Here is a 25460-nt window from a genome sequence, read left to right as displayed (position 1 = left end):
ACATTCATGAAAGCACATTCAAAACATTTAAATTCCCTTAAGTAGTTAATCTGGTATAAAAATAAATATTTATATTCAGAACTTGACAACAAAAACAGCTAATTCTATAAACACCTCTGAGTGTCAATCAGACTGTGTACCTACAGACAGTACCTCCTCCCACTGAGATAAAGATAGGCTGTGATAACAACCAAGCATTCATATTACTGTAATTATGTCACTTAGAGATTATGTCAACAAACAACCATTATTGAATTGAATTAAATTTATTGTCACGTGTACCGAGGCACAGTGAAAAGCTTTGTCTTGTGAGCAACACAGGCAGATCTCAGAGTTAAGTAGCATAGATAATAAATAATAAGTAAACAAAAACACAGGTACAGGCGAATGTTAAGAGTCTGTGAGTCATAGTTACTAGTAACTTGAAAAGTATACTATTACGTATGAAGAGAGTAGAATGATTGTAGGAAATTGGAAACTTAGATCTGCATGCAGGAGCTCGCAAGGAATCGACCATATCTGGTGCCAAAGAATTCTATTTCAAATCCCCCGGGTATGAACAGGCTTTTCTTTTCAATTTTCAAAGCCATTTTAGAAACTTTGCATTGTCATAGTTCTACAGACATTATCTATCTTCAAACAGCACCTTCTGTGACCTATCTAATGATCTATAACTGCCACATTACAGGGTAAAGTTTTTACGCCAGCACTGAGTGCAAATCTCCTTTCTGCATTCAAGATTCCCATATGTTCCCTGCCCCCCCACCTGTACAGGTAGAAATATAGCCTGCCTAAAATGGTCAGTTCTCCCAAATATGAGATGTCTGTGAAAATCCATACTGTGCTTCCATGACAGATATATCATTGGTGATGTATATTTTCGAATCACCCTGTTCAGAAGTGTTATTACACATCTCTGGAGTACACCTGAGTCCAATGGGCTCAGAGCTAGGAATGTTACAACAGTGCCACAGGACCTTCTCTACTCGGTTTGATTAGCAAATGCAAAGAAACTCTGCTCAGGACTCATCAACTAACCTCAAAATACTGCACATTTGTTATTATTTAGTTGCAAGTAATAAATTTAATTGAAACCAAGTTTGAGCTTGTTTGCACTGCCTTTGGAAAGTCTATCCGGCTCCCTTATGCCAATTTGGGATACACGGGAAAGAGAGGATTTGCACTCTGGCTTCGGTCTGTTTGGAGTCCGATTGCGCATTCTGGGAAGGAGCACTTTGCCAGTTTTCTTCCCTTCTTCCACAGGTAGTGCCTTGTGAACTGCAATGGACAGCAGCCCCTCATAGAATCCCTACAGTCTGGAAGCAGGTCATTCAGCTCATCAAGTCCACATCTACCCTATCCCACCCAGACCTCCCCCACCCCACCAACCCTTTCCCTGTAACCCTGCATTTCCTCTAGCTAATCCACCCAGCTTGCATATCCTTGGACATTATGGGCAGTTTAGCCTGGCCAATCCACCTAACCTGTGCACCTTTGGACTGTGGGAGAAAGCCAGAGCACCCAGAGGACATGGAGAATGTGCAAACTCCACACAGTCGCCCACGGCTGGAATTAAACACTGAGCCACCATGCCACCTGATCTTTGTAAACACAATGATGGATACCTCTGCCTTCTGGTCCCATAACTTGGTTTTGTGTTTCTTTCAGGCTATGAGCAGGAATGCAGTTGTGGATGTCTTCAGTAGTGTAAAAGCCCTGTGCACAGAGACAAAGGCGCTTCTCGATGGGAAATTACTGGTACGTGAGCTAGATCTGCCAATACGAGCCACTGATCAACACGCTACTCATTCAGATCATTTACTTGGTCTTGAATATCATTGTTATTTGCAGGAGATTGCTGTGGGTAAATTTCTTGCAACAATTTCAATAATACGATGAGAACTCTATGCTAGGAGTATTTCTCAGTTGCCAGATATCCTGAATTTCTGATGAATTGGAGATTCCTTTTGACTGAACAATAAGGAGACTGAAGACACTATCTTCAGCTCAAGCCATAAGTGTCTTTCCCTCGCCATCAATTCCATCCCCCTTCCCAGCAATTGTCTGAGACTAATCGCAGACGATTTGCTTCTTCAATCTCATAACACCCCAATGAATGAGCCTCCCACCGCATGTCGTTGTCAGAGATTTGCCCTGCGTAGTTCCAGCTTGAAATCAGAACTCAACAGAGGGTGATGGTCAAGGTGCGTTTCTGTGACTGGAAGCCTGTGACCAGTAGGATTCCACAAGGATCAGTATTCGGGCCCTTGCTGTTCATGCTAGATAAGTAATTTATATACAAACAGAGGAGGGTTGTTGAATAAGTTCACAGATAATATGAAAATTAACGGGATGGTACTAGTGAGGAGTATAGCCTTAGATGACAGGAGGATATGGAGAGTCTGGTCAGAAGAGCTGATCGATCCCCGATGGAATTCGATCTGGACAAGTGTGGGGTGATGCACTTGGGCAGGACAAAGAAGGCAAGGGAATACATCCAGGCATAGAGTTATAGAGCATGGAAACAAACCTTTGGTCTAACTCATCTGTGTCAACCAGGTATCCTAAAGCGATCTAGTCCCATTTGCCAGCATTAGACCCCGATCCCCCGATCCACATGACGAACAGTAGAATCCTGGAAAGCATCATGCATCAGAGGTACATGGAGGGATGTATTTAAGACTTTAAGACATCAGAACAGTTGGACAATGTGGTTAAGAAGACAAATTGTTTACTTGCCTTTATTGGTTGAGGCATCACATTTAAGAGAAGGGAGGTTATATTGGAACTGTATAAGATGTTGAGTAAGCTACAATAGTATGCTGTTTTGGAATGCACATTACAGGAGGGGTATGATAGCACTGAAGAGAATGCAGAGGAGATTTACCAGCTTGTTGTCTGGGCTGGAGAGTTTCAGAGGTATATAAAATTAAGAGCTGCATGGATAGAGTAGACAGGAAGGAACTGTACATTAGGTAGAAGACTAACCAGAGAGCATACGTTTAAGGTAAAGGGCAGGAAGTTTAGAGGATATGTGAGGAGAAACCTTTTCACCCAATGATTGCCAGGGAAAGAGTAGGAAGAATTTACCAAGGAAAGAGTGGGGCCCAAGAGAGACCAAAGAGGTAATATATGTAGAGCCAGAGGATGTGGGTGAGGTCTTAAATGAATATTTCTCATCTTTATGTTCAAAGGAAAAAGACATTGTAGCTGTGAATATCAGTTAGAACAGTCATGATCGAGAGCACATTATGATAAAAAAGGAGATTATTCGACGTTTTAAAAGGCATGCATCCCAGGTTGCTATAGGAGACAAGGACAGAGAATGCTGGAGTCCTGGCGAAGATATTTAATACTTTGTTGGCCACAGGTGAAGTGCCAGGTGACTGGAGTATAACTAGTGTGGTTCCCTTGTTCAAAAAGGACAACAGGGATAGGGCAGGTAATTACAGACCAGGCGAAAGTGAGGACTGCAGATGCTGGAGATCAGAGACAAGATTAGAGTGGTGCTGGAAATGCACAGCAGGTCAGGCAGCATCCAAGGAGCAAGAAAATCAACATTTCGGGCAGGAGCCCTTCATCAGGAGTGAGGCTGGGAGCCTCTGGGGTGAAGCGATAAATGGGAGGGGGTGGGGCTGGGCAAAAGGTAGCTGAGAGTGCAATAGGTGGATGGAGGCGGGGTTAAAGGTGATAGGTTGGAGAGGAGGGTGGAACGGATAGGTGGGAAAGAAGATTGGCAGGTAGGACAGGTCATGAGGATGATGCTGAGCTGGAAGGTTGGAACTGGGGTAAGGTGGGGGGAGGGGAAATGAGGAAACTGGTGAAGTCCAGTCAGTTTGACGTCAGTGTTAGGGAAATTATTGAAAAACATTCTGAGGGATAGGATTCATCCTGAAAAAGTCAGGAGGTGGACAGGTACGGTCAGCATGGACTTGTCAGAGGGAGATTCTGTGACTAATTTAGTCGAATTTTTTGAAAGGTTAACTAAATATATTGAGGGCAGTGCAGTTGATGTGATTTATATGGGCCTCAGTAGGGTCTTTGTCAAGGTCCCATGTGGAAGATTATTCCAAAAGATAATATCCCATGGGATCCAAGGGAGGTACGAAAACTGGATCCAAATTGATTTGTAAACAGGAATGATAGGGTGATAATGGAGGAATGATTTTGTGATTGGAAGCCTGTGACCAGTGGGATTGAACCTGGGATTTTTTGTTATGTACATTAACAACTTGAATGTGAATGCAGAAAGTATAATTACTGAATTTGCAGATGACAGGGAAATCGTTAGTATTGTTGATAGTGGTGAAGTTGAGCTACAGTCTGATATTGAGCAGCTGGTAAATTGGGCAATGTAATGGCAGATGGAATTTAATCCTAGTTAGTGTGAGGAGATGCATTTTGGGAGATAATAAGGGAAGGAGATACATAATGAATGCTATGTCTCTAGGGACTACTGAGTAAAAAAGGGACTTTGGTGTACAAGTCCATAGATCCCTGAAGATATCAGCACAGATGGTCAGTGTGGCAGAGAAGGCATATGGAATGTTTGTCTTCATTAGCCATGGGGTAGAATATAGGAGCAAGAAAGTCTTATTACAACTTTATAAAACATCATATGGCTACAGATGGAAACTGTGTGCAATTCTAGTCACTACACTACTGGAGGAATTAGATTCCTTACAGTGTGGAAACAGGCCCTTCGGCCCAACAAGTCCACACCGACCCGCCGAAGCGCAACCCACCCAGACCCATTCCCATTCCCCTACATTTACACCTTCACCTAACACTACGGGCAATTTAGCATGGCCAATTCACCTAACTTGCACATTTTTGGACTGTGGGAGGAAACTGGAGCACCCAGAGAATGTGCAAACTCCCCACAGTCAGTCGCCTGAGGCGGGAAATGAACCCACGTCTCTGGCACTGTGAGGCAGCAGTGCTAATCACTGTGCCACCGTGCCGCCCACTGATTGCACGAGGGAGAGTGGAGAGGAGATTCACCAGGATGTTGTCTGGGATGGAAATTTCAGCTATGAAGAGAGACTGGATAGGCTGGGTCTGTTTTCCTTGGAGCAGGGAGGGTCTGGTGGGGGGGAAGATGGATCTGATTGAGGTAAACAAAATTACGAGAGGCTTAGTGTAGACTATAAGAACCTAATCTCCATAACAGGTGGGTCTAAGACCAGAGACATAAGTTTAAGATGTGGGATAAGTGGTTTCGAGGAGATCTGAGGAAACTTTTTCTCACCCAGAGGGTGGTAGAAATATGGAATGTGCTGCCTGAGAGTGTGGTGGAGGCAGGTACTCCCGCAACATTTAAGAAGCATCTGGACAAGCACTTAAAATGTTACGGCACTGTAAGCTATGGACCAAGTGCAGGTAAATGGGATTGGTGTAGTTTGGTGTTTGTTGGTCAGCACAGACATGGTGGGCCAAAGGGCCTGTTTTGATGCTGCATGATTCGATGACCGTATGACTCAGAAGATGATGGGGATCTAGAACTCACTGTCTGTACATGTAGTTGAGGTAGAAACCCTTATAACATTGAAGAAATATTTAGAGGTGCTCCTCGATGCCAAGACATGAAAGGCTATTGGCCAACTGTTGGTCAATTGGTTTGGACAGGCGAGGTGCTTGTTTTTGACTGGCAAGCTCAATGTACCAAAGAGCCTTTTTGCTGTTCTGCAGATGACCCTAACTATAACTATGGCTTAACTTCAGTCCTTTGTCAGCTTATTTGCCTTCATTCCTGCCTGCATTGCTTCTAGACTTACCCTGAGAATTGATTATTCCAATGGTGTTTGGACAGAGGAGACAAAGCATTCAAGTTTTATAAAACAAATTGGAGACATTGTGATCACATTATTAAAATGTGTCCGAAAAAAGTTAAGTGAGTATATGGTGTCCCACCTATCTTTCCTGAAATGGCTTGAAGTCACCAATCAAGTGGCTACTGGGCAGTGTCATAAACATATATGGTCCTCAGTGTATGGTCAAAACATTTGGAAGTTGAAAGATTAGATTTGTACAGACAGATCATGTTTTACCTTCAGGGACAATGAAGGTGGAAACAGTTGAGAAGTATCAAATGAGACTGATGAATTGGATAGATGGGATATCAATGAGTTACTAATAGTTACTCCAACGTAAAGTGTGCCTGAAACCACTTAAGAGTTCTGTCAGAGTCAGTCAGAAATGTTTGAAGGAGAAAATTCAATTCATGATCAATGATGAAACATGTCCTTAATGAGAGGAAATGTCACTTCAGGCTATGTCAGGTCAAGTTTTGTTCCCTACGTTCTGTAAGTTTAAGTCAAGAAAGGAGGTATCCCTTTAAACCAGTTAAATGAATTTGTTAGTAAATAGAAAACAGGAGAGGTAATTAAGTTGTATAACATTCATTAAGGAGTGGTGAGGATTGTAGCAGCAACCTAGCACCCTCTTGTGTATCAAATTAAGCCAGTTCACATTGTACTGCACAGTCTTGGAATCTGTCTTTCAATGGAGATGGGGAACTAACACATTAATTATCAGATTCTTTTAGCACCCACCTATCTCCATTCCCAGTCCTAGCAGGAGCTAAAAAGCTGACTTGTGATGTGGAACTGAGGAGTTGTATGATTGGTTTACTGTATTTTGGAATTGGATTCAAACTAAGTTTGCATAGTGCCCAACATTGGGCCTGTGGGAGTATTACTGAACATTTTATGCTGCCACTTGTCCCTGTTTCTGAACTGTGTTAAATGGTTCACTTTATTACATTTATAGAGTCATAGAATCAGAGCAAGGAAACAGACCCTTCAGTCCAGCTCAACTACACCAACCAGATATCCAAAACTAGTCTAGTCCCACCTGCCAGCACTTGGCCCATATTCCTCTAAACCTTTCCTACTCATATACCCATCCAAATGCCTTTTAAATGTTGTAATTGTACCAGCCTCTACCACTTCCACTGGCAACTCATTCCATGCACGTACCACCCTCTGCGTGTAAAGGTTGCCTCTTAGATCCCTTTTATATCTTTCCCCTCTCACTCTAAACCTATGCCCTCTAGTTCTGAACTCCCCACCCCTAGGAAAAGACATTGTCTATTTACCCTAACCATGTCCCTCATGATTTTATAAACCTCTAGAAGGTCACCCCTCAGCTCCAGGGAAAACAGTCCCAGCCTATTCAGCCTCTCCCTATAGCTCAAACCCTTCAACCCTAGCAACATCCTTGTAAATCTTTTCTTTATACAGGAGTTGGAGGCCCCCTTTGAAGAGGAATTGCAGACTTCGCTAAGTGATGTTGAGAATGACCTCCAGAAGCTGGCTGAGCTCCACTGGCTGGGGCATGTTATCCAGACAAGTGATGTGGAGGTGAGTCAGTCTGTACAGGTTGGTTCTCCAGAAGATAAAAGCCAACTAATCCCTCATTCGGGCAATGTAAAGCTCATGGATCTCAATAGCACCTGCTGCCTACACACAATGTGTCATTCACTTGATGTGTTTGAGACAGGATACCAAAAAACTCTCTACGTTCTCTGTATGACATCAATTTCTGATGTTGTTGTACTCAAGAAAGCTCATTGAACAGAACCAGAATCAAGCGTGATACACTTTAATCAACATTATATATAGAAACACATGAAAAATGTTCACTGCCTAACAATTTTATTTTAGTGATTCACTAATTAATGCTCACTTCCTCCTTTTGACTAAATTCTACCAATATACAATTCAAAAATGTTATATCTGCCAATGACATTACCTGAACAATTTGCATACTTTTTATTCTCTTGCTATCATCCTTTATGGATAGTAACAACACCAGCATCTTTCTGTCTGTTCCTGAATGGGATAGTCAAGATGATTCACCTCCTGGTCATTGTGACTAAATCTATCACTCCTCCCTTTTATGATGCACCTTAAGTAAAAGGAAGCTTCTCACTGATTTACAGTATGGGCAGCAAGGAAATGTAGAGACATAGAAATTATTTGGTTTTTGGGGGCTGATCTGTGATTCAATATGATGTGGCTAATCATCCAATCCTGTTCCCACTTTTACCCCACACCCTTTGATTCCTTTAGCCCTAAAAACCCTATATAATTCTTCCTTGAAAACATTCAATGTTTTGGCCTCAACTGCTTTCAGTGGGAGAGAATTCCACAGGCTGATGACTTTCTGGATGAAGGAATTTCTCTTCATCTCAGTCCTAAATGTCTTGTCCCATATCCATAATTTACATGACTAAGGATGTGTTGCATTTGTCTTTGCACCTTTTTTGGAGCTTACCCAATAACACAGGACTTATGCATAATGTTTATGTCAGTGGTATAAATCCGAAATTACTTCAAATAGCAAAGCTTGGCTTAGGATCTACATTTGCTCATAGTAAGATGACCACCTTTCATTTGGCTCACCTCCCAGTAATCAGGGTGTTGACATCACTGTCAATCTCGATCAATTAGGACACTGTGGAGCTTGAGTTGAGGTGAGTAAGTCTCCCAGAGGTTGAGGGCTTTCCCATGTCAACTGTTCCTGCCAGGCACAGCATAATTACAAGTTATGTACTCTGCTTATGCTGTTTTCTGAAAGAGAGAATCTAGGATTTATTCACCTTGAGATAACCCTTTGTGGGTGGCACTGCTGCCTCACAGTGCCAGGGACCCAGGTTCGATTCCTGCCTCGGGCAAGTGTCTGTGTGGAATTTGCACGTTCACCCCATGTCTGTGCGGGTTTCCTTTGGGTGCTCCGGTTTCCTCCCACAACCCAAAGGTGTGCAGGCCAGGTGAATTGGCCCTAGTTAAATTGCCCATAGTGTTAGGTGCATTAATCAGGGGTAAATATGGTTATGGGTGGGTTACTCTTTGGAGTGTCAGTGTGGAATTGTTGAGCTGAAGGGCATGTTTCCATACTGTAGGGTATCTAATCATAACATCAGCTACTAGGACTGAGTTGCGGGTCATTGGCTTGAGTGTCAGAGCATATTGTCCAAGGGTTGACATACCCAGGTGTGTGACTGGATAAATCTATCATGTAGGCATAGTCTAAACTGAGTTATGATCACACATGAGGAATGAAGGCAAGAAGAGAGAAAGTGCCCATTTGTACATTGCTGGTCTTGTTGGCACCCTGCTATGTTTGAATGGAGGATGGGGTGATCAGGTTTATCCAGGCTGAAGGAGATAAAGCAATTCACTTCATATGCCAAGTATCTTTGCTCATGGTCCTTTATTTTCTCAGAACAAATGAAAGGGCGGAGTCCTTGTGATATAATTTTCTTTTTCTCTTCTCAGGAGCATTCGAAGGGAAGCAACAAGAGCAGCATTAAGATAAGAATAAAGAACATGTCGAGGAAGGAGAAACTCCAGAAGCAAAAGTCAAACAGTTCTTTGCTGGGTGAGTCCAGAATTATAAACCAAGAGCAATTAACTTGTTTGGACTCTTAATGAAATAATTGGACGTAATGAAGCTCTAACCTCAAGGACCTCCTTCCACTTTCTCCTGGTGTGTGTCAGCTCTGAGAATCTTTTGAATATTATTGAAATATTTGGAGAAATGTTCATCCTGACCATCCACCCAACTTGACCAATGGGTTAGGGGTGAGGGTGCTTTTGGAAGAATTGCACTCAATTGCAATTCATGATCTTAGCAGTTTAGTCCCTAGGGTAAACAATCTGGAATAACTATCCACTGACTTGCAAACAACACATTCATGTTCTGGCATTTTAAAAAAAAAATCAAATGCAGGCCTTAAAAACAAGTGGAATGTTTACTTCCATCCACCAATATCGGCCAAAGGATAGGTGTGTGCATGTACTCTGCTCACATCACCATTTGCAGTAAAATTATCCCTCATGTTTTACGTTACATTTTAGAATTACAGACATCCAAAAGTAGCCTGAAAACCAATCAGAAAAAGTTTGGAATGCTGGCAATTATAATTGCTAAGAGCATATTTAAGAGCAAGTTTTGGTGCTCTTGATGGGCACCAAAACTTAGCCACCAAGCCCAATACATGCAAGATGCTAGTGAAACATTTATAATAGGTGAAATGACTCATCTCTTTGAACTATCATATTGGGACACCTTTTACTTAAACATCTTAATGATGCCCCAAGATTAAAGTGTACAATGTGACTGGAAATGATAGAAACTGTAACAGGAAGCTGAAGGGTTCTGAAAAGGGGAAGTGATGATACACATACATAAAAGGAAGAAGAAATATAATCACAGGTAGTTCAAATTTCAACATCAACCATCAAGCTAGTATCCACAGCCAGTGCAGTAACCTTCGAAGGCTAGATCTGAGGGTGTGTATGGCCTCAGGCTGAGCTGCTTCTGCCCACTATCTGTCACCACCAAAACTAAACATCCACTCCATTCTTAACAATTTGTGACAAAATTTAAAAGGGAAGCCATCAGGAATTGTCAACATACACATCTCTGACCAGAGCCTGCATGGCCACTACTCTAACCTCTCAAATGTTAATTTTGATCTCCCTCTGTGGCCGTAACACTGTATTCTGCATTCTGTTCTGTGACCCCGATGCACTCTGTATGGTATGATTTGTGAATCAAGCATGCAAAACAATACTTTCCACTGTATCGCAATACATGTAACAACAAGAAATCAAACTCAAACTCAGAAATCTGGCCACTGTTCCCACACTTGTTATTGAATTGACATCACTGGCAGGAATATCTGTCAGATTTTTTCAGTCCCTACTTGAGATATGAGCAATTTGTTTTTGGAGTCTTTCCCATATCACTTCCTTTGAGATTTCTTACTCTCAGCCAGGCTGTGTGAGATTATAATGCAGTCAGGCAGGCAGTTTGAGATTATCACAGTGGCAGGTACTTCTGCCTCAGTGTGTGCACTGTGTAACTCCAGTTATAGACTGGTTATCCAACTTCACATTGAAAATAAACTGTACCCACCATGGCAGACAGTGAGAACATTTGTAACAGGATGCTGAACGCCACTCAGAGTCAAACTGTGCAGATGGAGGCCATTCAGCCCTAGCAGTTTAGGCTAGGGAAACACACAGGGGGCAAAGGCTGGGCCAGAACTCACCCTGACAGTTTGGTGAAGGCAAGTCTCCTTCAGCTTCACCTCAGTGTTGCATGCTTTCTGGGCCATGAGTGAAGCCGTTATTTCAGACATCGAGTGTATTCACTATCTTGTAGGGTGCTGGTGTGTTAGCTGTTGCTAAGCAGGGCTCTGCTCTTCCCTGAGATGGTGCAGACATGAGGCACAAGTGAAGTGTCAGTATGGCTGCAGTCCTTCAGGCCAGGGGACTGCAAGGACATTTTTGCACAACAGATGTTTGAATATCATGACCTTTTGTAGCTGGCAAGGCAGCACCTGATATTCCTGTTAGCTGTGGCCAGTTCCCTCATTCCATTCCTTCCTGTAAATTACTCAGATAATAATAATGGTGACCTCAAGCAGGTCACAATGACATGTTTTAAAGAAGCTGTCTGTGATACACAAGGCCTAACTATGAAATTGAGATGGAGTTGGCTTCAGTGCAGTTTGATTTATGTTCTTCCTTCATTGTTGGCTTTCTTCAGGACTCCCACACCCTTGGAATTCTTGTCCAAAGTGGTCACATTTGAACAGTGTTAGTGGAATGGAAGGAGGCTAATCAGACATTCAATCAGATCCAGTGTCTGACTCTATACTGCAGCTTTTCTCCTTGTCTTTATTTGAGGCATTTTTAAAAACCACAATTGTCCCCTGGAATGAACAGCCTTTGTGTGCAGAAGTGCTATCTAACATCACAATCTAACTCCGCTTTCTGGAATGCACCCCTCAGTACCATTTTTATCTTACTACAAAAAGAATTCTTTATTCAGAAAATTTATGAAAGAGATTATCAAGTATTTTGCCCTGAAAACTACGGAAATTTCCATTAAAATTCAGCTTGTCTTTACTCAAAAATCCTCACTCTCAGGTGTCTCAACATAATTGTAATACTCTTAATAATTACAATGTACGTTTCATTCAGGCTTATAACCCAAGAGAAAATCACTTCAAATTGAAAATTTTAGAACGTGTAATGGAATTTCACTTTACCCCAAAAGGCATAATTCACAATGCAGTGCCTCAGTACAATTTAATTACAATTGATACTCGTACCACACATTTCCTGTTGTCTAATCCTAGGGGTTCTTCAGTTTCTAGCACTTCATTGTACTTTCACTGAAAAGCCTTCATTATTCTTTTTGTAAACATGCTTTATTCATGCTAAATTTGCAAAACCATATCAGAAAGCTTTCAAATATTAGAGAATCGGCAATTAAATTCAGCCTGTTATCAAATCACATGTTGCACTCTTAGGCACCTCCATGCTATTACAATATTCCTATCTGCACTATCCAGTATGGTAAGTGTTCAGCCGGAGAGAAAATCATTTCAAACTGTAAATTAAGGAAAATGTGATAGAAATAAACTCTTCTCTACAATGCACCATGTTCTACACTATGAGGTGTTTCAACACAATTTCACTTCTGATCGTTCAAATGCTTGTGCTTTGTGCGACACATGCTCTGGTGGTCATTACACTTTCCAATCCCTCATGCACTATAGCTTTCAAATCCTTTAGCTGTATCCAGGTCACTGCACTCTGATAGCTATCATAGCTGAGCCAGTGTCCTTTAGTATGGGGTCAGGAGGACAAAGTCCGGCAATGTCCCAGTCCACCCTCCCTCAGCCCAGACTCCATCCCATAGCAATGAAAATTACTTTTTTTCTCTCTTTTAGCTCATTTAAAACTCTTGAGAATTTTGGCAAATCAGAGTAAATGTCTGCAACAAAGATGTAATTGCATGCTGGGATATCTAGCTCCATGGATTTCAAAATAGTGACTGCAGCTTTATGATGTTCAACATGGTGTTTTTTTTGTTATCAGTGTCACTGGGATGGGGAGGGGCGGAAACTAGAATTGCACACTAGTTACTTGTTCCCTAGCAATCTGAAATTCAAACGGCTGTAGGTTTTTGCTCCACTTCTGTTAAAACTTGCTCATTTTGATCAATAAATCTGCATGTCATCTTCTTTGGTTTGCCAACATATACTGATGTCATTGATGAGATAGTTAACTATGGTTCAGTGCGCAGCATTCTTGCCTCTGAGTTATAAACTCAAGGGTTCAAGCTCCAGCCAAGACATTTAACAATGTAGTGATGTTTTTCAGATGATACATCACACTAAGACCTTCTCTGTCTTCCAAAATGGGTGATATTTCCATGATATTGTTTTGAAGAGGATCAAGGGATCCTTCCCTGGTGCTGGCCGATATTTATATCGCAGTCAATATCATTTAAGAGATATAGCCGGTCATTATTATGTATCACTGTTTGTGGGATCTTGCTTTGTGCAAATGGTCTGTTGCATTTCATACATCACAACAGTGAGTACACTTAAGATGGTCTCATCTGCTTTAAGATATCCTACAGTCATGAAAAATATAGTATTAATTTGTTCATGAATTAATGCTTTATGCCTCCCACTCTCTTTCAGCTGATTCCTTCTCTGTCAACTCATGACTCTCCTCATCTTTCTCCCTTTACACCTCTCACTTCTCACCCCTCACTCCATCACTCCCCACCTCCTCACCCCCATCACTCCTTACCCCCTCAATCCTCACCTCCACACTGTTCATACCTCACTCAGTCACCTCATCAGTCTTCACTCCCTCACCCTGTCACACCCTGTGATAGAAGACAGTAGCCTCAGTCACCCCAGTTGACAACTTACCATCTTGACAATCTGGAACAGGAGTCCTATCATTTTAGCAGTGGGAACTGACCAATATTCTGGAATATTCTGTTTACTTGGTGAAGGAGATAGACCTGAAACAATTACATTATTCTTATTTTTTTTAAGGATCCGGGGACAACCAAGGTGGGCCACAGGACACGTATACTGCATGGTATTAAAGAGATCGGTCAAATTGCAGTCACCTCTGATTTGTAGCAACCAGACAAGCAACCAGAGGGCGATTGTTGCTGAAATATTTCAAGTACTGTAATGGGATGTGTTTCTGCATTTGATTTTTGATTCTTCATGGGCTGCTTGCCTGACTTTGCTGCCTAGAGGACATCAGTAGTACTCCCATGTTGTTGAATGTCAAAGAGAATGAACTTCTTCCCTGTGCAATTCCTCCTTAAGGCTTCGGCACTGCATGGCCAGGCACATCTCACAACCTATCCCACCTGTTGATCATGGCTGCAGGGGTCGCCATTGTAACTGCTGCAAAACTGTGACTAACAGGAACCTCCGTCTGGAGTACAGGAGCTTCTCGATGGCAGGGAGTCACATAGTCGATCGTCCATGAATAGAACTGATCTTTGCTCAAAGTGTTGGAGCACTGCCACATGGGTGCAATTCTCTGTGTCTGTGGCTCCAATCAGATTTAATCTGAAACATTGAATTCGTCGTCCGCAAGAAGGTGGATCATTCATTGGCCCAGGCCTGTGATTCCAACAGTCAAAACTCATGACTTTGTGACTGACTCAATGCCTTTATAATGTTGGGGAGCTGTCATTTAATTCAGAACTTGAAGTTATGCTTTCACCCTGAATGGTGGGAAGCCTTCATTAATATTGCCCACCATGAACCATCACCATTTCAAGCCATGTCCTCTGCTTCACAGTGGTTACAGGGCAAGCACAAGACATAGCTCCCTTACCTGATGGACTCTGACAATGAAGGTTCATGTGGCTATGGAATTATCCTGATAAATCTATGGTACCATGTTATGGTGACAATCAAAACGTCAATCTTTACCAAAGTGTGATTCCTGCTCGGTGTGCTGCCGTGTCCCGAGTGCTGGTGAATAGTGTTCATGTCCAAGCAAGTTATTCATTGTGCTAAAGAGTAGGGACTGAATGTATGAATCACAGCACAGTTCAGCAGTGCTATCTAAGGATGAGGGCCATCGAGACATTCAGCTAGAAATTAGCTACCCCTTTAAAGGAGAGGGGATGATTTTCACTGATCACCTTCCCCTCGTACAGTCTGCAAGTCATGGACTCCGTCTCCTTTTAGGAGTGTTTATTCGGGGACAGTGTAGAGGAAGCTTTATTCTGTGACTAGCCCTGTGCTGAATATGTCCTGGGAGTGTTTGATGGGGATAGTGTAGAAAAGGCTTTACTCTGTATCTAACCCCGTGCTGTCCCTGTCCTGGGAGTGTTTGAAAGGGATTGTATAGCAGAGGCTTTACTCTGTACCTAACTGGGAATATCCAGATGCAGAATTAGCTTTAGCATACCTGAAAGTCTTCAACTTCCCAACATAGTCAGTACTTCCTGTGACTTCCACCGATATGCTCACAATACATGATTGATATTAAATGTCATGGTTTTAAAATGTATTTTTATGGGAGTCATCAGATTATTCCATGATCTGCAAGTCCCCACGTGGAGTAGCATCCACACCAAGCACTTCCTCCAGTGCACTTTTCCTGGATGTGTTACCTGGATTCTGGCAGAATCCTCCTTGGCTGGGTCAGTTCCTGGTCCTAGGAGCAACGAGAAAATTGCTGTTTGATTTTTCCAATCGTCCTGAGAGCAGCTCACTCTGACCCTATTTTAGGATTGCTTAGTTTGCAGCATTTAACAGGAACGTTGCTCAGCAACATAACTTTGCCCAGTGGCCTCTGATCTTGGAGAGCCACTGGTGGACATACTCTGGCCTGCTTCATGGAGTAGTGACTGTAAAACTGGAGTTGGCACCTCTGCTTCCCCTCGTCACACTCAAAGCGCATGCTGTCAGCTCTGCTGCAACTGCTGTATATTGTGCAAACAGCCAAACCCTTTCACCATTCTCTATTGGGTTGCCATAAACCACAGTCACCGGGTTACTTGCTGTAAATTTAATTGTGTGACTGGGGCCTCAATGTGTCTCTCTTTCCCATCTTTTGTGTCAGGATGGGACGGGTACATTATCTCATTTTCTCATTATCTCACACGTATAACTTGAATATCATCTCAGACTTGTACACATTGTCTCACAGCTGAGTTTAGTACTGGGGGAAGTGCACCTATGTTGAAAGTGCTTCCTTTTTGATGCAATGTTAAGACAAGGCAATACCTGCTTGCTCAGATTCATGTGAAAGATCCCACGGCGCTATTGGAAGAGCAGCAGAAGGTGGAGTGGGGTGGGAGCTGGGACAAATCACCAAACCCTTGCCCACCATTTATCCCTGAACCAATCTCTGGATCCAATTGTCTGGTCATTATTGCAGTGCTGTTTATGAGATCTTGCTGTGTATATGTTGGCTGCTGCATTTCCTACATTAGAACAGACTATGCTTCAGAACTACCTAATTCGCTGTAAGGCGCTTTGGAACACCCTTGATCCAGGGGAGATTTGACTTAAATGAATGTTCTTTATTGAATTCCTACATTCGCCTTAGCCTCTTCCCGCTCTGAGCTGGGAATGTGACTGAAACGTTGTCTTCAACGTGGCTCAGTAACGTCTTGGTGAGTGTCTGTGCTTTGCGAACCCCCGACTGTGCTCCACATTGTTTACATCTGTATGTAGCACTTTGGTTGTATAAAGAGCAAACCCAGGAGATTTATTTATTGTTTGATGCCTAAGAGATGATTTATAAAGAAATTCCTTTAATTTTGTTTTGCACATGTGGAATGAGGTCAAAGGTACTTCATTGTAATAAAACAAAACCTCAGAGATGATGAAAAGACTGTGTGTGGCTATCTTGCTCTCTGCCTGCATGGGGGTTGGATTATTTGGAGAGAAGGCTGTAGAGGGCAAGGAGTGATAGGAGATGGGGTTATCAACTGAGGAGGGGCTGCTGGAGATAGGGTAATTATCTGAGGAGAGGCTAATGGACCAGAGTTATTATCTGAGAATGGGCATCACGGTGTGCCAAGGGTTGGGGATATTATCTGTGGGAATGATTGAAGCAGACAGGAATGGGATTACCTGAGTAAGTGTCAGGTCATGAAGCTGATGAAAGGGCTGTCTGGAAACGCAGTACATGAGCCGAAATCACATCAGGGAATGCTATGATGCAGAGTATGATTGTTCAGCCCTCCATGCCCGTGATGAAAGAGCTACAGCCCCCACCCCTTCATTCCTTACAAGCCTGCAGCTGTAACCTTGTCGAATGAGTTGTGAATCTGCTTCCAGCATTGTGTCGGGTAACGCACCCCAGACCATAGCAACAAGCTGCTTAAAAACATCAAGATTGACGGGAGGGGGTGATGTGAGGTCAGTTGGTGTGAAGGGGAGGGAGTAATAGGAGGTGGGTTGTGAGAGGGAGAGGGAATAATGTGAAGGGATGGTCTGAAGGGGCGGGACAGAGTGAGGGTGAGGGAGGGGAAGCTATGAGGGGGACAGGATGGTGTGAGGTGGGGTGGTGTGAAGGGGATGGAGTGATGGGAGGGGATGGTGTGGGGGAGCAGATAGTGTGAAGGAGTCATGTGAGGGGTAGGGGACTGTGTGAGGGGGAGGGGTGATGTGAAAGGGAGGGGGTGATGGGAGGGGCTGGTCTAAGAACTTGTGTCCAATCTATTAGCAATATGTGATTGGACAGAAGATTTCATGTAGGAAGTTAAGAAGCAACCTTACAGAAGTTTATAAAATCATGAGGGGGTATAGATAGGGTTAATGGTGGTGTCCTTTCCCTCGGATGGGGGTTTCAAGACTAAGGGCATATTTTTAATGTGAGAAGAGAGAGATTTAAAAATGGTGAGGGGCATTTTTTTTAAAACACAGAGAGAGGTTCACATGTGGAATGAACTTCCTAAGGAAGTGGTAGATGTGGGTACCGTTACAACATTTAAAAGATATTTGTATAAGTACATGAATAGGAAAGGTTTGTATGGATATAGGCTAGGAGCAGGCAGGTGGGACTAGTTTGGTTTGGGAATATGTTTGGCATGGACTGGTTGGACCGAAGGGTCTGTTTCCATGCTGTTTGACTCTAGTTTGTGCTAAAGATATTTATGACACACTGATAATGTCCCTACCTCTGAGCCTGAATGTCCAGATTGACTGTGGGGTATATTACAGTAAGTCCAAACAGACTGATCAAAAATACTTTTTGTTATGTGTAAATGTACTTATGAATATATGTTACAGATCTCAAATTCTTCTCTTACAAACATGAGCAACCCAAGGTAGAAGCACCATTTACAGCTCAAAGCCAGTTGTCTTTCAGCTCTCTATTTCCAACCTTCTTTACGACTCCCTCTCTGCTGGCTGGCTGGGTGGCTGGTTTGCATTGCAGAGTGATTCCAGCAGCGTGGGTTCAGCTCCCCCACTGACTGATGTTACCATGAAGGTCCCACCTTCAGAACCTCGCCTGAAGCGTGGTAATCCTCTGGTGAAACCACCACCATCCATCTCTCTCTCTGTAATGAGAGACCAGTCTACGGTTTGCTCGCTGTTGTTGACTTCACATTTACCTGAGTTTAACCTGGCCTGTAATGCTCAGATGGAGCAGCGGCCCTATTTCGGGACAGGAAGGAGTTATAGAGATGAAATTGGCTCCACCTGAACCAGATAATGGCCTTGTACCTGACCCTGACCCCGATCCCTCGAACATCATGGCTTCACAACCCTCAGCTCTCTCACCAATACACCTTCTCCCCAAACCTCCAAACACTAGATTTGAATCCAGGAGCAAATCACTGCAGATGGTGGAATCTCTACTGAAAACAACAAATACTGGAGATCAGAACAGGTCAGACAGCATCCATGGAGAGAGAGTAGATGACTCTTCATCAGTTATAATCCATTGCTGAATCTTGGAAGAGTGATGAAAAACCCACTGATGCCATTAGGTTTTAATCTTGTATGTTGTGTTGGTACCAACCACTGGTGGCTTGTGGTTGGGGTTAGATTACTAGTCCCCACCACGCATCCTGCCTGTGCTTGTCTAAAGCAGCTGGAATGTAATCAGTGGTGGAGGAAGGAGCACAAATTTCTCTGAGCTACAAGGTTTCCATAACGAGATAATATTTATCGCACTTCAGCAGTTATAAACATGTTTTTTTTATGCAATAGAGAACAAGCAATAGAGAACATAGGAGCATTGCAGCAGGAACAGGCCATGCAACCCCATTTAAAATGATCATAGCTGATCTGTGGCCTAACTCCACGTATCTGACTTGGCCCCAATATCCCTTATTACTTCTGCTTAATAAAAAATTGCGTATAGCTCAGATCGAAATGTAACAATTGAATTCACATTGACCACTGTTTGAGAAAGAGAGTTCCAAGTCTTCATTACACTTTGTGTGTAGAAAAGCTTTCTAATATCTCTCCTGAATGATTCGGTCCTAGTTCTTAGACATTGCCCCCGATTCTAGAATCTCCAACCAGTGGAAATAGTTTATATTTACCTTTCCTGTTAATATCCTGACTACCTCAATTAGAACACCCCTTAACCATCTAAGGTCTAGACAAAAAGGCTGAATTTGTCTAGTGTCTGTTCATAACGTAACCCCTGAAGTCTAGGTATCATCCTTGTGCACATATATTGAACGCTGTCCAGGGCCAAAACATTCTTCCTCAGGTCTGGTGTCTGGGTCTGCTTACAGTTCTCTGGGGCATCTCACACTAGGGTTTTGTATAATTGCGGCATAACATCTGCATTCCTATACTTTGACAGGAAGGAGAGAAGTCCGTTAGCGTTTTTGACTAATTTCTGCACCAGTTCACGGCATTTTAAAGATCTGTGCACCTGAACCCTCAAATCTCATTGGACGTGCAATGGATTCAATTTGGTTCATCTTTTGTTTTGGCTTGCAGAGTCATACAGCTCAGGAACAGACCCTTCGGTCCAAATCATCCATGCCAAACATAATCCAAAACTAAACAAGTCTCACTTGCCTGTATCCCTCTACACCTTTCCTATTCATGTACTTGTCTAAATGTCTTCAAATGTTGTAACTGTGCCTGCATCCACCATTTGCTGTCCAAGAGCACCTTCTGCATTTGCAGTTATTATTTGGTGAAGTCAGGAAGTAATATAAGCTTCTGTATTTATAGAATCCCTACAGTGTATAAACAGGCCATTCAGCCTATCAAGTCTACACAGACCGTCTGAAGAGCACACCATGCAGACCCCTCTCCCTACTCTATCCCCACAACCCCATATTTCCCATGTCTAATCCACCTATACTGTACATCCCTGGATACTACGGGCAATTCAGCATGGTCAATTCACCTGACCTGCACATCTTTGGATTGTGGGAGGAAATCAGAGCACCTGAAGGAAACCCACGCAGACACTGGGAGAACGTGCAAACTCCACACAAGACAGTCGCCCGAGGGTAGAATCGAACCCGTGTCTCTGGTGCTGTGAGGCAGTAGTGCAAACCACGGAGCCACCAGGCTGTCCCTAATGTTGAATATGTTGAATATTTTTAAGATAATGCAAATGCCAAAGTACATACATTATTAAATCTTTTAACTTGTAGCCTGTGAGTAATATGATTTAATATTTAAAAAAAAACTCAATTTCAAAAGCAAGTTTCTATTTATCATGAAGTAACTGATTGGGAACAAATTGTATATTTGCCATCCCCTTTTAAAAATAAGTTGACTGCAACTGGCACACTCCAATGCTGTTTAGTTTTGTTAAATTCGAAATTCCGCGGTCTAAAGTAAATAAATGAAAACACTGGCGGGGAGCAGTTGTAAAGTGAGATCCTCTGAATGCAAAAGTGCTTTTTTCAAGGCAAAAAACAGCATTATAAGATAAATCTCTGTCCTGTGAAATCCTTATTTGGCAAGTGTGGAGTTCCTCAGCAAACAGCTTTCAAACAAAAATAGAAGTTGCTGGAGAAGCTCAGGAGATCAGACAGCATCTGTGGAAAGCAAACATAATTAATGTTTTGAGCCCAGTGAAGTTGATTCCCTTTCTGAAGAAGCGCCAGTGGACTCTGAACATTAACTCTGTTTCTCTCTCCACACATGCTGCCAAACCACCATCAGGGATATATTTCCCTCCCCACTCTTTTCCACCTTCTGCAAAGACCGTTCCCTCCGTGACTACCTGGTCAGGTCCACGCCTCCCTACAACCCACCCTCCCATCCTGGCACTTTCCCCTGCCACCACAGGAATTGCAAAACCTGTGCCCACACCTCCTCCCTCACCTCCATCCAAGGCCCTAAAGGAGCCTTCCACATCCATCAAAGTTTTACCTGCACATCCACCAATATCATTTACTGTATCCGTTGCTCCTGATGCGGTCTCCTCTACATCTGTGAGCATCTTTTGCAATACACAAACTTCTGGAACTGTTGGTAATGGATAACGGGCCACCGTTTACCAGCAGGAAATTTGAGTATTTCCTAAAGTTAAATGTATTCACATATAAGGACAGCTCTATACCATTCATTGTCCAATGGTTTGGCAAAAAGAACAGTCCAAACCTTGAAGACAGGCTTAAAGAAGTAGCCCACAGCTCCACGTGATACTAAATTGCCCCTGTTCCTATTTGATTATAGGACCAGTCCTCATGCAACTGCAGAGATAGCTTTAGGAGTGTTGCTAATGGGGAGACTGCACGCCAAGTGAAATTTGATCATCCCGGACCTTGGAAGGGGTGTTGAAATGGCATCAGGAGCATCAGTGTCTGACACATGACTCCCCTAAGTGAGAGAGATATTTTAATTCAGTGAATGAAGTTTGGTGTAGGTACCAGGGGAACGGCCCTGCGTGGGTAAGAAACGTGGTCGGCATGAGGTCGCATCCAGTGATGTATAAAATCCAGGCAGGTGCGGCAGTCCTAAACAAGCACCTGGGATCTCATCGGAGGGGTGATATAGACTCGACATGCTGCTTCCTCATTGTAGGAATCCTATGATTGTGCCATTGGAAAATAAGAGAGAGATATCCTGGATGCTTGTAGGAGAATGTGACAGAAATTCTGTGTGTATTCCTGATTGGATTTGAGGAAGTACAGCCCAGCTTCTGCAGCTCAGCACTTCAATTCTATTACTTTTAACTCTACCCACGCATCTGCACATTTTAAAGAGTGGAGAATCGGGATGGGTGGTGCTGTTTTTGAGAATGAACAGTCATTGTGCTCAGAGTTGTTGCTGCAGAGCTTCTGGTGGAGTGCAGTGATGTCATGGGCACCATAGCTGCATGTGCAGTGAATGCGCCCCCTGCAGGTGCGTTGGCAGGAAACACAGCCCTCTGGCACATTCTTACTCACTGAGCAACTGGAGAATTAACACAGAGAGCCTTGAAAGCTAAAATAAAACAATGAACTGTGGCCACTGGAGATTTGAAACAAAGACAGACATTGATGGAGGAACTCGGCAGGTTTGGCAGCATAGGTAAAAATAATGACTGCAGATGCTGGAAACCAGAGTCTAGATTAGAGTGGTGCTGGAAGAGCACAGCAGTTCAGGCAGCGTCCGAGGAGCAGCAAAATCGACGTTTCAGGCAAAAGCCTTTCATCAGGAATACAGGCAGAGAGCCTGAAGGGTGGAGAGGTAAGTGAGAGGAGGGTAGGGGTGGGGAGAAAGTAGCATAGAGTACAATAGGTGAGTGGGGGAGGGGATGAAGGAGATAGGCCAAGGAGGAGGGTTGAGTGGATAGGTGGAAAAGAAGATAGGCAGGTAGGACAAGTCAAGGGGACAGTGCTGCGCTGGAAGTTTGGAACTGGGGTGAGGTGGAGGTGCAGGCTGATGATACCCCAAAAGGCAGTCTTGTATATTGGTACAAACCTTTATGTGAATTGTCATCAAGAATGCATAGCTCATGTCCAACTTTGTGAAGGATAGTTCCCCTGCCAGTTTTGTGTATAAGGTCTCTACGTGAGGGATTGGGTATTTATCCAGCTGTGAAAAGTGGTTTACCATTTGTTTAAAATCCCTACAAGGCAAACCTATCCTTCAGGCTTTACAATCACTATGACTGACGCTGCCCATTCCACAAATTGTATTGGTTTGATGATATCTTCGCTTTCCAGCCTCCTGATTTCTGCCTCTACTTTTGCCCGTGAGACAATTGGCACTGGGCGGGCCTTGCAGAATCATGGAATTACTTCCTGGTCAACATTCAAGGTGGTCTTGGATTCACTTGATAGTCCCTGGATCTTCCTGAAGAGTTTTCGGATACTTAAGTAGGAATTCACTGGGATAGCCATTTTCTAATTGGAAAATGTTGAGTCAATCGAGGTGAATCTTTCTCAACAAATTCTGTCCTGGCAGCTAGGGCTCAAACCTTTTAGTAAAATCAGTTCGTAACTGAACCAGTTGCTTCTCATAAGAGACCAGAACTGAAGTATGACCCTTAATCTGCAGAGATTTCTTGAGAAAATTTTAACCATTTGGCTTGGCTTTATTTTGGGGTTTTGCTGTGGGCTGATCTCCAGTCTCTCTGTTCAAGATATGTCCTGAGTGAGGCTATGTAATTGCCAGTGGGACTAACAAAGGTCAGTACTTCCTTTGGCATACTCTGTAATTCATATGCTCCACTTGCTGCATTTTCTAATCACAAAGTCAGTTGCAGTGCCTATTTGAAGTCCAGTTGGGCTCAGTTTGTAGGTGCTTTTGTATGTTTACATCATTAATGATGCTCTCTCAGCATCTACTTATGGGTTAAAGTCACATCTCTGCCAGTCATCTTAATCTCAATAGAAGTCCTGATACGGATACCCTTGTTTCTCGAGTTGCCGAGTAAAAACCAATAACATCTCAGAATTCGGAGTGGTCTAGGGTTGTAATATTCCTTCGCTAATCGGTCAACTCTTGAAAGGTTTTAGTATCTACCGCTTCAGGGAAAGTTAGGCTCCTAATAACTGAAAAAGCTGTGGGTCCACAAGCTGTCAGAAGAATTGCTCATTTCTTTGCATCTGCTCCAATGCCGTTTGCCTGGAAAAAATAACATGTTCTTTCCACATACAGGATCCATTCTTTGACAGCAGGATTGAATGAGCCAAGTTTCCCAAATAACAGCATGATGCCAGAAATGCTTATCCCAACTCAAAGGCATCTGTTGAGTGTGAATTTCTTCAGGAGCGTGCTTTTCTCTCATCATCACTGAAATAACTCCACAGAGACCGGTAGCCTGTCACCAAGTCACCCTTTATTTACTCATAGAGAATCCTTGACAATGATCCAGCTCCCAGAGCCAGCTCTTTGAGTGAAGAGGATGTCTGACACTCCTGTTTTTCTCTATCTACCAGGGCTCCCTGATTGGACCAGTTTAACAGCCCCAGTCAGAGAACCCATATTCTGGTTCCACTACTCCAATCTCCAATGGCTCAGGTGCATCCACATTGACCAAGCTGGTTGAGTTCAAAGGCACATAGCTATTGGACTGGCACTATGGAAAATGGTGAGGGAACCAACAAGAGGCAAACACATACTTGGCCTCATTCTCAACAGTCTATGCATTGCACTTGCTTCTGTGCATTCATGATAGTAACGGTAAGAGTGACCACTGCGCAGTTCTTCTGTCTTCACATTCAGACTGTCCTCCATTACATTGTGTCATGCCCGTACTCAATGGGACAGGTTTTGAATTGATGTAGCAACTCAAGACTGGGCACTTAGGAGGTGCTGTGGGTCATCAGCCACAGAAGACTTGTGTTCAACCACAATTTGAAATCTCATGCCCCCAGTATATCCCACACTCTACCATCAATCCAGCGATCAACACTGGTTTAATAAAGAGTGCAAGAGGCCATGCCAGGGTCAGTATTGGGTGTGCTTGAAAATGAGGCAGCAACCTGGAGAAGCTAAGAAGCAGGACTAGTTAGATACTACATTGCCAAAGTAACATGCACAAAACAGGGCAAAGAGATCCCACAACCAAGGGATCAGATCTAAGCTCTGCAACCCTGGCACAGCTGGTTAACTGATTAGATTAGATTAGATTCCCTACAGTGTGGAAACAGGCCATTTGGCCCAACAAGTTCACACCGACCCTCCAAAGAGTAATCCACCCAGACCCATTCCCCTACCCTATATTTACCTTGACTAATGCACCTAACACTATGGGCAATTTAAGCTGGTCAATTCACCTGATCTGTACATTTTTGGATTGTGGGAGGAAACTAGAGCACCCGGAGGAAACCCACGCAGACACGGGGAGAATGTGCAAACTCGACTCTCTGTGTGGAGTTTGCACGTTCTCCCCGTGTCTACGTGGGTTTCCTCCGGGTGCTCCGGTTTCCTCCCACAATCCAAAAAATGTGCAGGTTAGGTGAATTGACCATGCTAAATTGCCCGTAGTGTTAGGTAAGGGGTAAATGTAGGAGAATGGGTCTGGGTGGGTTACGCTTTGGCGGGTCGGTGTGGACTTGTTGGGCCGAAGGGCCTGTTTCCACACTGTAAGTAATCTAATCTAATCTAATCTAACTGGATCAGTTTTGTTGCCTCGGTTAATGTCGGGTGATCTGTTCATTCCTTTTCTTGATAAGCCACTTCAGAGAATATTTAAGTGTAAAACACATTGCTGTGGGTC

The 25460-nt window shown here is 43.3% G+C and overlaps 1 protein-coding gene across 2 annotated transcripts in view; it reads left to right on the top strand.

Moving 5' to 3' along the window:
* LOC122557073 (diacylglycerol kinase eta) overlaps positions 1-16701 on the top strand; it is a 223800-nt gene extending 207099 nt beyond the window's left edge. For both annotated transcript variants that reach the window (XM_087992244.1, XM_043704350.2), the window contains exons 25-28: positions 1669-1758; positions 7245-7364; positions 9285-9387; positions 13883-16701. In XM_087992244.1, coding sequence (XP_087848370.1) covers positions 1669-1758; positions 7245-7364; positions 9285-9387; positions 13883-13935 — 366 coding nt within the window. In that variant the 3' untranslated portion in view covers positions 13936-16701. The remainder of the gene's footprint in view (positions 1-1668; positions 1759-7244; positions 7365-9284; positions 9388-13882) is intronic.
* The last annotated feature ends 8759 nt before the right edge of the window (positions 16702-25460 follow it).

The sequence above is a fragment of the Chiloscyllium plagiosum genome, unplaced genomic scaffold (assembly GCF_037043375.1).
Source record: "Chiloscyllium plagiosum isolate Xiang-an unplaced genomic scaffold, Cpla_swu_hap1 HiC_scaffold_11, whole genome shotgun sequence".
Classification (NCBI taxonomy): domain Eukaryota; kingdom Metazoa; phylum Chordata; class Chondrichthyes; order Orectolobiformes; family Hemiscylliidae; genus Chiloscyllium; species Chiloscyllium plagiosum.
Note: the sequence above shows the minus strand (reverse complement) of the source record. Positions and strands in the feature narration are given on the sequence as shown.